Raw genomic sequence first — 14,287 nt, 5'->3', positions numbered from 1 at the left:
CACACACGGCTCTTTGCTGCTCAGCTCTCTTTATCCTTGCTACCGCTCACTGAAACACAGAACACTCGTTAGCCAAACTCTGCACAGGTGTGTGGTCCTTGCCACTCACTTTTTCTGGCTCTGTCCTCCATTCACAAACTGACACGTGCCTACGTCTCCGCTTCCACAAAAGGATTAATATCATAAAAATCCAGGTCTGTCATCAGATCAGTGCACAGGTTGGTGTAAATATTTAATACGAATGAGATTCTCCTAACTTTGTAAATCTTCCTTCTTTTAATCAACTTCTGTCCCTGGTAGCTTGCATGCAATCAAGCAAATCAATGGTATCATCACCTCCTCAGACAGTATGCTCAGGATAGTGTTGACTTTTTTGCTAAATAATTATTACTCCTCTCTGGTCATTAGCTTTGTGGAGATGTGCGAACAGAAGCTCATACAGATTCAGTTGGAGGGACATCAGGCTCTGTGGGAGACATCAGCCCCATGCACCAACAGAAATATATAAAAAAGGAAGAGCCTGAAGCTGAAAGCTATGTCTGTAAGTGAAAAGGACACAATACTGCCTATTCTGATGCTCATTAGTAATTTCTATTGATTAGGCTTTATTTGTGAGTGAATGATCCACACATCACTGACCTGTCCATTATTTGTGTTTTGTACTCTAAATGACAGTACTTAAATTATTGAAATTTCAGGTGAAGCAACATCAGCCTCTATGGAAGACATCACACCTGTGGATGAACAGAAATATATAAAACAGGAAGAACCTGAAGATGAAGACTACCTCAGTAAGACAACAGGGTGTGTTAGGGTCCAGATTGTAGATCATGTCCAAACTACTATTTAACTAGGCTGGAGCAGTCCCTCAAAGCCCCTTTTGTTCTCAGAATTACTTTAAGATGATAATATTTAAATATTTAAATGTAAATAATTGAATTTCAGGTGGTGGGACATCAAGTTCTGTGGAAAACGTAGACCAACAGAGAGAAGAATTTCAAAGCATGCATGTAAAAGATGAAGACTACCTCTGTACAACGACAGTGTGGGGTTAAGTAACACTGATTCTGAACACTGATACTGTACACTCATTTTAAAGGTTTCTATATAATATGTTAAAAAGAAAAATGATCTAGGAAAAGAAGCTATGAAAGATTTTGGGTGGCCCTTCTGCTGTCATTCTTAAATATGCTCAATCTTCTTGGCCACATGTTTTGCACACAAACGGATGGGCCAGTTGATTTATTCCGATTTCATATTATTTTTGAAAAACAGAACACTGTTCTTAGCTGCAACATCATGTCCTTCAAGTTGTCCTGCAGTGGATAGATAGGATGTAATTTTTACTTGGGATGTCACAGGAGTTTTGGATTATAACTCTTGGATCATGGTGGGAGGTTTTGCTTCATGAAATTCTTTGTTCGATTGGCAGTCCTCTTTTGTTTTTCTTTTGGATTGACTCAGATTTCTTCTCTCTGACACAGTTGTGCCTTTGATAGACAAGCTTTCAGCCAGGAAGCCTGCTGCGATCATTGTCAGTGCTCATCTGGGGGTTTTCTTGTTTTTCATGGCCGCAAGGTGTGCAGCCGTGGCAACAACATTTGCTGACTTGCACGCTCTTGTGAACTCAGTTGAGGGGTTTGCAGGCTCTCATGCATCACTTTTCTCAAACTACTTTGGTAGTGCCACATCTCTTTCTAGGCGTATCAGTCTGATATTACCATATTGCCATAAATGAAGAATTTCCGGAGGTTCCATGTTCCATTTCTCTCTGTTAATCAGAGTAGTTGCAGTTTGTTGCAGAAGCCACTGGGAGGCAGCAATGTTCTGCTTTGGATTTTAAGTTTTGAGGGGGTATCCCCATTTCAGAATAGGGCAGAGCAGTGCTCAGGGTCTCACGTGGTATAGAAGAGCTAACGTACAGCGACCTGTAGCAACCACATTTCTTTCATCTATGCAATGACCAAAACATAGAGGAATATAGAGTCCCTCTCAGGGTGCAAGCCGACAGAAGATATGAATAAACATGGGAAGGTTTTTAAATGTAATTAAAAAAAGATGCAACCCTTTGCCGTCACCATGGTCACCTGCCTTAGCCAAACACGAAGGTGTGGTATCCCACATTATTTGTGTTATACCCTGTTGGGATCTCTTAGAATGTCTGAAATAATTTACTGGAGTTTATTTTTCAGATAAGAAGAGTAGTAACACACTGCTGCTGTTTGTGCATGTTCACCAAACGTGATATTTTTTCACTACATACAATCATCCATAATTCACAGAGCCAATGTTTCATTCATAGTGTTTTCCTAAAAACATTTTGTTCCATTTCACAATGCGTTTTTAATATGTTTCATTTTCTGCTCCAGAAATGAATGATGTCCAGTTACAAGTCTTCTCCTGCTCCTGGTGTCCACTTTCCTATACATCTCAAATTTACCTTCACAAACACATTAGAAGATGCCACCTTGAGGAATATGAGCGACTCATAAAATCAGGAGAGATAAAATATGAGAATCTTATTACTGCGAGAAGCTTTAATATTCCAAGAACCATTTCTTGTGCTCTCGACAGTACCGCCTCTAATCAACCAATGCAGAAAGAAATGTATCTGTGCCCACAATGTGGGACGAATTTTACTGACCAAACAAGTCTCAGACAACATCAGTACATTCACACAGGAGAGAAGCCACATCGTTGCACAGAGTGCGGGAAAAGTTTTTCTCGACAGTGTTTTCTCAAACAGCACCAGCGCATTCACACAGGTGAGAAGCCGTATCATTGCTCAGAGTGTGGGAAGAGTTATTCTCGACAGAGTGTTCTCGAACAACACCAGCGCATTCACACAGGTGAGAAGCCATATCATTGCTCAGAGTGTGGTAAGGCTTTTGCCCAACATGGTAGCCTCCAACAACATCAACGCATTCATAATGGAGAAAGGCCTTATCACTGCTCAGAGTGTGGGAAATGTTTTGTTCGACAAAGTGCTCTTCAAATACACCTTCGCATTCACACAGGAGAGAAGCCGTATCACTGCTCACAGTGTGGGAAGAATTTTATGCGACAGAGTGATCTCCTAATACACCAGCGCATTCACACAGGAGAGAAGCCGCATCACTGCTCAGAGTGCGGGAAGAATTATTCTCGACGGAGTGTTCTCGAACAACACCAGCGCATTCACACAGGTTTGAAGCCTTATCACTGCTCGGAGTGTGGCAAGTGTTTTGCCCAACATGGTACTCTCCAAAGACATCAGCGCATTCACAATGGAGAAAAGCCGTATCACTGCTCGGAGTGTGGAAAGTGTTTTGCCCAAAACGGTACTCTCCAACGACACCAGCGTGTCCACAATGGAGAAAACTGCACTGAGATTTATACAACACCAATGAATTCAAATAGCGTGGAAACTGCATAGAAACATGGATAAAGATTTACTTGTTCATGTGCAGTTTACATAGACAAGGGCTTCAAAATAGAGCCATCAACTTGTGATGTGTGACTAAACAAAACACTGATTAAGCTGCCCTTAGTTTTCATTTATTTAAGTTATGCCGATAAATGTATTTACAATATATACCGGGTGGCCCAAATGTCTCCAAACATAGGGGAAATTGACACTTTTTAGCAAAATGTCTTCATTTTTCATACTTAGTATTATTTCTTATTATATATATATATATATATATATATATATATATATATATATATATATATATATATATATACACACACACTTTAAGAATGCCTTTGACAAATGAAGAATGTATTGAATTCATTCTCATGGCTGGATCTGGAAGCTGTCGCAATGTTGCGAGGGACTTTAACAGGAAACATGGCAAGCACATCACACACAACACTCTTACCAAACTGGGAGCCAAAGTGCGGAGAGATGACTGCCTGTGTGTTTACAAGGAAATGGCAATCATGTAGAGGATGTATTTTTAGTAACAGTTTGCTAAAAAGTGTTAATTTCCCCTATGTATAGAGACTTTTGAGACACCCTGTATATGTATAGAGTTCACATATATCTGGGATTTTCCATTACAGAAACTGAAATCAGAGTGAGTGAGGGGCAGTTACTATGGTAACATATGCTTTGACGCAAACCTGCTTTCTGACCGGTTTACTTAACCCTAACCCTAATTAGTTACACCCATGGCATTCATGCAAACATGGTGTGTCCTTTCCTCAGAGGATCCAGTGGACATCAAGACTCAAATTATGCACAGAGCTTTACATCAGGAATTTTTGATTAGACTCCGATTAGGCATTCTGTCACTTTGTGATGATCTCTGCAAACATTACCGTTTGTTATTGTAGTCAATTATCTACTTAAACAACATTCTTCAGCTGCACATTTCAAATATTTCACATACTACATTCTTATGTCTCTGTTTTTTTGCCACTCTAAATTTTCTGTATAATGTAGGACACGCTGAAAATATAGTGACGAGGCAACTGTATGTTGGTCCATCAGAAAAGTACTTCTAGCACTAAAACACTTCATGAACGTTTTTTTGTGGTGTTCTCTGGGCACAAAACTGTAATGGACATCAAAAAAGAATTCCACAGCAGCACGGGTTTGTCTTTATTGACTCCAAATAAAAAAGAAATGGAGAAAATGCCAATGTGAAAGCAATACGTAGTAAGCACTTCCGTACCATTTAGTGCTTCAGGATTTTCAAGGGTCATTGCCTGTATAGATAGTATTCACATTCCTGTTATAAAACCTTCAGAAAATCCTTCCATAGCATTAATGTACAGGTAATGACAATAGTAACCTCCAGTTAAAATGATCATTTAACGATGTACTGCAACTCACTGTTCTCCTCTGCCATTAAGCTAACGAGACCCATATAATCACAAACATTGAGGCTCTGTCTATGATTCATGGATTTTTCACGATGGTTTCCTACTAGCAGACAGAGAGAGAGGGTACACCCTGCAACGAATTAACTTCAGTTTGGTTCATGCCTTCATTATTTCCTGTAAATAAAAATGACAAAAACGCAGATGACTTATTTCCTTGTCATTATTCATCAGTAAAATAAAATCCATTTTTAGGCACCCACAGCAGTTGTAGTTGTCCTGAAGATTTTTTAACCTGTTTCTCCAGATGGACCTTGTACAGCTCCTTTACAGGCAGCTTCAAAGAGACAAGAGTAGCATCTAATGCTCAAATAAACAGCATTTCATTTTCTGAATATATTTAAGTCACATGGCCTTAGGGTAACTAGAAATATGCCCTTGCTTGGGACTGGCCAGGTTAAATAAAATGCCATTCTCTATATTCAAGATATGCCTCTGTAGGCATCCCAGTATCATGGCTCACTGAGGCAGCTGAGATGGTTTCCTCAACTTCATCCTGTAATGATGAGGAATATTGGTTTTATTTAGAGCTCTTCAAAACCATCAGGAAAGTTCTGTGGACAATTAAATCATTTCCAACTGCAAGAGGCTCAATTACTGCAACTCCATCAATCACTGTCCTACAGTATTGCAAATGTATTAATTGGGAGACCATCCCACAGATTATACATATTAAAAAAAATGGGATAATGTAATTTAAATGTAAAAACTTGCCCTGAACATTGGCACTTGTGTCCTGAGGGGTGCAAAAGTTTTAGGCACATGCAAAGAAATGCTGTAGAGCAAAGATGCCCTCAAAAATAATGAAATTAAATGTTTCTACATTACAAAAAATACTATAAAGAGCAGTAAACTAATAAATGAAACAAAAACAATATTTGGTGTGACGATCCTTCGCTTTAAAAAAAAATAGTAGTCTCAGGTGCAGTGTGTGCAGTTTTATAAGGAAATGAGCTGGAAGTGTTACTGAGCATCTTGCAGAAGCAGCCACAGTTCTTCTGGAGACTTTGACTGTCGACTCGCTTCTTATTTCTGCAGCGAAACCCAGCAGCCTTCATTATGTTTTTATCTGAAAAGTGTCTCTTATGGAATCTGCTGCTTTCTTTACTGACATACAAACATTTTTCTGGAACATTTCATTTTGTGCCGGAAAACTAATGTTTTTTAATCTAAAATGTTTTTGTACTGAATCAATAATGTAGAAGTCAGAAAATAAACATCTATAACAAAGTTTGGACAAAAAAAAATAGGGTGCCAAGAATTTTGCATAGTAAAATATTATCTCTAAAAAGATCTTTCTTGATCTTTCTTTTCAGATCTCTGAAAAGATATTCTCTCTTAAAAAGAGCAAATTAAAATCTCTTAAAAAAACCACAGCAGCAAGATGAAAACGTGGGTTTAATAAAAGCCAGTATATGTTGTGATGTGATTAACAGAATGCTCCAGCAGGCGGCGCTGTAACATTAACTCCGCCTTAAACTGAAAACATGAAGAGGAGCTGCAGGTATTTTCCTCTCTGAGTGAAGAGATTTCTCTCAGATGTAATCATCTTCAGCGTGAAAATATTCCTGACTGGGTTTTATTAAACAGATTTGATCCGTTGTCTGTATTTGAGGATGTTTACTACGTTCTCCTTTGATGCCTGAGGTAAGTTAAACTAGCTGAGCTGTTCTGCTAACAGTTAGTGGCTGAATCCCAAATGGCTCCCTATTTCCCTCCAAGTGCACTACATTAGAGAAGGGTACAGTGGAGTATTCACCCTATGTAGTGCACTACAGAGTGAAAGAGGAGACATTTGGGATTCAGCCTTAGTAAAAACTGGTGGAGCAGGCTAAATCGTAAACAGTCCCTTTTTAAGCTGCATTTTAGCTGATTGTTAGCAAGTTCATTTATTTTAGTTTTAGTTAATAGATTTTATCTGAATATTTTATCTTATTAAAGGATGTGATGACTTTTTAAATGAATTTATGTTTTCCCTGTTACCTATTAAATGAAATCATCATTTGTATGAAGTGTATTAGTATACAGTTGATTCTGGAGTTATGACTCTGATTAATTATTACTGATAATTTGAGCTCCTTTTCTAGAATTACAACCTTTAAGACCAAACCTTATGATGGAATCAGCAGAGGTCCAACCATGCTCTTTTAGAAACCCTCCACACACCCCTGCTCCTGCTGGCTCCCAGGTAACAGTTAGCCATGTGTGTGTCTGATCTGTCTGATTTTTAAAGCTTTGAACATCTGATTATTGGAATACAGGGTTGACAGTAAGATCTGAGGTTTGAGGTGTCTGAAAATGACGTTATTGACTTCTCTTCTTATTAATAACAATACATTTCTCTTCTTAAAATGTTTACGACAAATACAAGTGACAATATAGCTACAAGCAGCAATTATGGGTCCAAGCACAACAGAGGCAAAGTAAGGAGCTAAGCAAACATCAGAGCATGGCCATGATTTTACATATCAAATTTCAGTGCAGTAGGCAGTTGTGTTGCCAAGATATTGCATAAAACGCTATGCGGTGCATTTTGACATGACTCAAAATGGCCTACTGTGGAAAAGTGTATATCACTGATTTCTGTAGGACCTAAGGAATTGAAAGAGGTGAGATTCATGGCCATTGGATGAAATTCAGAAAAGCTGCAAGCATGTATGTTTACAATGGCACATATAAGCTTTCATCACAACATATCAAAGCGTTGCACTAATGAAACAATTAACACGCAATTAACACGCATGTAAAATGTGAATAAATCTCTCAGCCCAAAAGGTAAATATGCTCAGTGTTTTGTTTTGATCATTCTTTTGTAATCTTGTCTAAAAACTGCTGAAATGTGATTGGCAGATGGCAGCCATGTCATGGACAATGATGAACATGGACATAGACGCCGCATGCCAATTTTTAAGTCAGTCGGACCAACAGTTCGGTTTGGTCTATCAATACAAAATCCATAACTTATTGCTGGCATGGACTGAAGATGATCCGAGTCAAATTTGTTGAAAATCGGATGAACGGTCCGAAAAGTGAAAATATGCTTTTTTCATATCTCATGAGCACTGGTGCTGTTCTGAAACTGTGCAGGTACCCTCAAGTCATGATGGCTATGACATATACTAAGTTGGGTCTGAAGACACTAAAGCATAACAGAGATATAGCCTCACGTCCATTTTGGCATGCTCTTTGTTGAATTCGTTTGCGCATTATTCGGGAACAGTTTGACTAATCAACTTGAATTCCATAAGTTTTTGTCGGCATGGTCTGAATATGATCTGATTTGATTTTTGTGAAAATCAGACAGCTGGTCTAGGAGGAGTTTAGTAGGGGAATCAAGCCCCCAGCATTGCCGAGCTGTCAGTGTTGGACCATTGAACCAAGGCCATTAATCCTCTGTGCTCCAGGGGTGAAGAAAAGAATTTCACTGTAGTGTAATGTATACATGATAAATAAAGGCTTTCTTTTTCTTCTAAATACACAACTATGAAGGTAAGAAAATACCTATTTTATACACTGATCAGCCATAACATTAAAACCATAAAGTCCCCCTTCTGCCACCAAAACAGCTCTGACCCATTGAGGCATGGACTCCAAAAGATCTCTGAAGGTGTGTGTGGTATCTGGCACAAAGATGTTAGCAGCAGATCCTTTCCAGCAGTCTTGTCAGTTGTGAGGTGGGGCCTCCATGGATTTGACTAGTTTGTCCAACACATCCCACAGATGCTTGATTGGATTGAGATTTGGGGAATTTGGAGGCCAAGTCAACACCTTGAACTCGTCATGTTTCTCAAACCATTCCTGAACAGTTTTTGCAGTGTGGCGGGGAGCATTATCCTGCTGAAAGAGAGCACTGCCATTAGGGAATACCATTGCTATGAAGGGGTGTACTTGTACTACCCATTGTAGGCGCCTTTGGTCAGGGACAGGGGTCAGCAAGGGCACTCTGACTGGTCTTCGGCTACGAGGCCCCATATGCAGCAAGCTACAATGCACTGTGTGTTCTGACACCTTTCTATCATAGCCAGCATTAACTTTTTCAGCAGTTTGTGCTACAGTAGCTCTTCTGTGGGATCAGACCAGATGGACTAGCCATCAATCCCCATGCGGATCAGTGAGCCTTGGGTGCCTATCACCCTGTCACCAGTTCACCAGTTGTCCTTCCTTAGACCACTTTTTGTAGGTACTAATTGCTGCATACTGGGAACACCCCACAAGACCTGCCGTTTTGGAGAGGCTCTGACCCTGTCGTCTAGCAATCACAATTTGTCCCTTGTCAAAGTCGCTCATATCCTTAACGTTGCCCATTTTTCTTGCTTCCAACACATTAACTTTGAGAACTGACTGTTCACTTGCTGCTATCCTTCTAATCAAGCAAACCAAAGTTATCCTTGAATCCTTAGACAGTATGCTCAGAATCTAGTGTTGACTTCCTTTCTTAATTAATTATTATTATTCATTGGCCATTAGCTTTGTAGGGATGTGCAGACAGAAACTTGTACATCATGCTGTGTGGGAAACATCAACCCTGTGGACCAACTGGAACATGTAAAGAAGGATGAACCTGAGGATGAAGGCTATGTCTGTAAGTCAAAAGGACACAATACAGCCCACTGTCACTCACTTTCAGTAACCGCTCAGATCACTGACTTGTACCCAGTTTGTATTTTCTATGTTTTTAAATTCAGTTGATGAAATTTCAGGTGAAGCAACGCCAGGCCCCGTGGGACACATCACACCTGTGGATGAACAGAAATATATAAAAAAGGAAGAACCTGAAGATGAACACTATCTCTGTAAGACAACAGGGTGTATTAGAATCCAGATTGGACCTCATCAATTTTATTACGCTATATTTGTTCCCCACATTCCCCCACAGAGGTTTCACTTCAGAGGTTTACTTGAGATGAAATTATTTGAATGTAATTGGTGGACTTTCAGGTGGAGAAACATCAGGCTCTGTGGAAAGTGTAGCCCAGCAGAGAGGATTTCAGACCAAGGATGTAAAAGAGGAAGAATCTAAAGATGAAGACTACCTCTATACAACGACAGTCTTGGGTTAAGTATCACTGATGCTGTAACACTCATTCTGTGCTATCTATTCCTATACATCGCATTATAAAAAAACATTTCTGGGACGAGGTGAGGTGAATGTTTTTGGTTGTTGCTCTGACTGTTGTCATATCTGCTCGAAATACTACACACTGTCCTTAGCCATAATTACCTTGTCCTTCTATTAGTCCTGTAGTGGACTGCTAGGGTGTAATTTTCACTGTAAGTGTTCCATTTGGGTGACTTCCAAGCAAGAGGATAAAATAATACTTGGATAAAATAATAATAACAATAATCAGTAAATAATAAAAATCTATGGCAATGCTTACTCGTTCTAAAGTTATTAAAACAGCATTAATGTGAAATGATTAAATAAATCTGGTTCCTGCTTTTCCATTTTCTGAGTTCTCAACACAGTTGTGGTCATCCTCTTCACTCAATGAAGTGAAGTTTAGCTTGATTGAATAAGTTTGCCCTCTCAGTGATGTTCAGCAGCTCTGGAACTGCTGTGCCAAGAGTTTATTATATGGCTGTGACTTGTGACACCCTGTTCATGGTAATAATGGTATGTATAGCATACATAGTGTTTAAGCAGTGTTTAAGGCTGATTTCACAGCTAGACGTTAGCCTGAATTGCTGAACATGAACACTGTCCCTGTAGCCCTTCCCTGACACTTGGCAGTCTAGGAATGTCAGCACATCTTTTTCATCTTGTTCCTCTGTTTGAGATGATTTATGATAGCTGACACTTATAGTGCTTCCTTGAATTTGTGGTGGAGTTCCATATGGAACTGTGGTAGATCAGTGGTTAAGGCATTGGACTACTGATCAGAAGGGTCACCGCCATGCTGTACCTGCTGGGCCCTTGAGCTAGGCCCCTAACCATCATCTGCTTAATAGTACAAAGGAGATAAATGTGAAATGTAATGTCCTTCCACTTCCATAAATCACTCTGGATATGCCATAAATGTAAATGGTAAACTGTGGGATCACTGTCCTCATAGTTGGAGTATACATTCCCCCCAGTGCTAATGCTAAGGAGGTGCTCTGTGAACTGTATGGGGCTACAAACAAACAGTTAGCAAACTGCAGAATGCACACCCTGACAGACTATTTATTGCTGCCGGCAAATTCAACCATGCAAATCTCATGTCAATGCTCCCTAAATTCCATCAGCACGTGGACTTTGCAACGAAACAGGAGAACGCGCCGGATCTTGTTTACACAAACATCCCCAGTGCGTACCAGGCGGATCTCTGCCCCCACCTTGGCTACTCAGACAACATCTCTGGTATGTTAATCCCAGCATACAGACCACTTGTCAGACGCACTGAACCGGTTCTGAAGCAGATGAAAACCTGGCCAGCAGGAGCCATCTCTGCTCTTCAGGACTGTTTTGAACACACTGACTGGCACATGTTCAGGGAAGCGGAAACTGATGGCGACTTCCCCAACTTGGAGGAATACGCGGCATCAGTGACCAGCTATATCAGCAAATGCATCGATGATGTCACCGTCTCCAAGACCATCACCACGCGCTCCAACCAGAAGCCGTGGATGACTGCAGAGGTTCGTGCGCTGCTGAGGACCCGAGACTCCGCCTTGGGGGCAGTCATGGCCTAATGGATAGAGAGTCGGACTTGCTACCCAAAGGTGAACCTGAAGGTTGTGGGTTCGAGTCTCGGGTCCGGCAGTGATTGTAGTGGGGGAGTGAATGACCAGCGCTCTCTCCCACCCTCAATACCACGACTGAGGTGAGACCCTTGAGCAAGGCACCGAACCCCCAACTGCTCCCCGGGCGCCGCAGCAAAAAAGGCTGCCCACTGCTCCGGGTGTGTGTTCACGGTGTGTGTTCACTACTGTGTGTGTGCACTTGGATGGGTTAAATGCAGAGCACAAATTCCGAGTATGGGTCACCATACTTAGCCACAAGTCACTTCACTTCAGAGCAGGCGAGAAGTTGGCCCTAAGAACAGCGAGGGCTAAACTGTCCCGGGCCATCAGAGAGGCAAAGGGCGCACACACAGAGAGAATCCACAGCCACTTCAAGGACAGAGGCAACACGCTGCGCATGTGGCAGGGCATCCAGGCCATCACCAACTACAGGACAACATCACCTGCTTGTGACAGTGATGCCTCCCTTCCAGATGTGCTGCACAACTTCTATGCTTGGTTTGAGGCGCAGAATGACATGATGGCGAGGAAGACCACCCCTCCTCCCAACGACCAGGTGCTGTGTCTAATCACAGCTGATGTGAGGGAGACTCTACACAGAGTTAACCCACAGAAGGCTGCTGGACCAGACAACATTCCTGGCAGAGTGCTCAGAATATGTGCAGACCATCAGATGTTTTCAGTGACATCTTCAACACCTCCCTGAGCAGCACCGTCGTTCCAATGTGCTTCAAGGCCACCATCATCGTCCCCGTGTTGAAGTCTTCAGTGTCCTGCCTCAATGACTACTGTCTCTTTGCACTCACACCCATCATCATGAAGTGCTTCGAGAGGCTCAACATGAGGCACATCAAGACCCTGCTGCCCCCCTCACTGGACCCCCTGCAATTCGCATACCGTCCCAACTGCTCAATAGATGACGCCATCACCACCACCCTCCATCTGGCCCTCACCCACCTGGACAAAAAGGACACAAATGTTCGAATGCCGTTCATAAACTTCAACACAATCTTTCCTCAGCATGATTTCCACTTTCTGTGAAGGCTGAGGAAAGCCCATCTCCCACCTTCCATCCTCACCATATTCTACAGAGGGACTATTGAGAGCATCCTGAGCAGCTGCATCACCGCCTGGTTTGGAAATTGCACCGTCTCTGATCGCAAGACCACAATGCTGGTGGCTTTTTCGCACCCCTCACACAAACTCTTCACCCTCCTGCCGCCTGGCAAATGGTACTGAAGCATTCGGGCCTCATGGCCAGACTGTGCAACAGTTTCTTCCCCCAAACCATCAGACTCCTCAATACTCAGAGACTGGACTGAAAACACACACATGCACAACTGAACACCATCCCACTCCCTTTGCAATTTTTGCACATTTCTGTGATTACTACCTACACTTTTTTGCTGCTACTGTATTTATAAAAATAGTGTATATAGGTTCTTGTCATTACTATACTTTCTACCTGGCTGCTACCCCAATAACTGCTATGTCCATATATAGTATAAGTTTACTTGCCAAATACTATGTCATAGTATGTTATGTTTACATTCACAGCAATTTATTATATTGTTATTCTTTTGCACTATTGTTATATCTGACACTTTCATACTAGAACTGTGCACTGGTTGGCGCTGCACTGTCTCTTACTGTGTCTGTTGTCCTGTTTTAGTAGCTATTTTACTGTCTTAGTTATAGCACTTTATGTAATAATGTGTAGTCTCTTGTAGTTTTGTGTTATTTAATGAAGTTAAAGTTAATGGTTCCTGGAGGAACGTTACTTCGTTTCACTGTGTACTAACTAGCTGTAGATGTTTGAAATGACAATAAAGCCACTTGATTTGACTGTTGTGAAGACCTTGGGGCAGTCTGGACCAGGTGTATTGTTCTCCATGCACAGTGAATGTGAGCCACAGCTGGAGTTCTTCAGACAGTGGACCAGCCCAGAAACAATTTGCCAATTCCTTCCATTGGTGTTTTATAATGGGGTATTGCTTTGTATTTAAAGGGACTTAGCCTGTGAATGTCACTGGTTCTGTCTGTAAATTTTTACAATTATCTTTGTCTTGAGACCATACTTGATGTTTCTCCAGTTGGTATTTTTCTGGTTGTCTCAGCTTCCAAATGACTCTACCTTGGTTGAAGTCCAAACTGCCTTCATTGTCAAGGCTTATTAGTCGGTCCATAATATTGCTAACTGACACTAGAGCTGTGATGGATGTTGGGCCAAATAACAGGGTCACTGGCTCACTTTCCTTTTCTACTCTTGCTCGTCTTTTTGGATTTTGCTGTCATTGGGATTCTACTTCTTTTTGCTATGTCATTAGGAATACATGCAAGTTCTGCTCTGATGTCAGCCAGGAAGTCCATTTGCAGTAGTGCATACATATAGACCCTGTTATTAACATGGACAGCACAAATGGACAGCAGAGTCACATGGCTGTTCACACCTGGCATTCTGAATTTGTCTTCAGAAACCAATTGTGATCAGATTTCATACATTTCCTCTGGAGGAACGCTGTCATGCACATTTATTGCATCAGTCTTCTGCTGCATTTATTTTCAAGCAGAATGTCCCTTGAATTACTTTTGCCGCTGCCATTATAGCATCACCTTTGTCCCTTAGCCTAACTAGTGAGCTCTACTGTTCAGCATGATTTCCAGTCTGGCAATAATTACATATTCTCTGGCCATG

The 14,287-nt window shown here is 41.3% G+C and overlaps 1 protein-coding gene across 1 annotated transcript in view; it reads left to right on the top strand.

Moving 5' to 3' along the window:
- LOC113524752 (zinc finger protein 850-like) overlaps positions 1 to 14,287 on the top strand; it is a 42,245-nt gene that overhangs the window by 25,910 nt on the left and 2,048 nt on the right. Inside the window, exons 11-18 of the mRNA XM_053242046.1 lie at positions 56 to 218; positions 409 to 541; positions 699 to 791; positions 946 to 1,050; positions 2,370 to 3,409; positions 9,337 to 9,451; positions 9,570 to 9,662; positions 9,808 to 9,924. Of these exons, the coding sequence (XP_053098021.1) occupies positions 56 to 218; positions 409 to 541; positions 699 to 791; positions 946 to 1,050; positions 2,370 to 3,409; positions 9,337 to 9,451; positions 9,570 to 9,662; positions 9,808 to 9,924 (1,859 nt within the window). The remainder of the gene's footprint in view (positions 1 to 55; positions 219 to 408; positions 542 to 698; positions 792 to 945; positions 1,051 to 2,369; positions 3,410 to 9,336; positions 9,452 to 9,569; positions 9,663 to 9,807; positions 9,925 to 14,287) is intronic.

The sequence above is a fragment of the Pangasianodon hypophthalmus genome, chromosome 19 (genome assembly GCF_027358585.1).
Source record: "Pangasianodon hypophthalmus isolate fPanHyp1 chromosome 19, fPanHyp1.pri, whole genome shotgun sequence".
Taxonomy (NCBI): domain Eukaryota; kingdom Metazoa; phylum Chordata; class Actinopteri; order Siluriformes; family Pangasiidae; genus Pangasianodon; species Pangasianodon hypophthalmus.
This window is presented reverse-complemented; position numbering and strand designations above follow the sequence as displayed.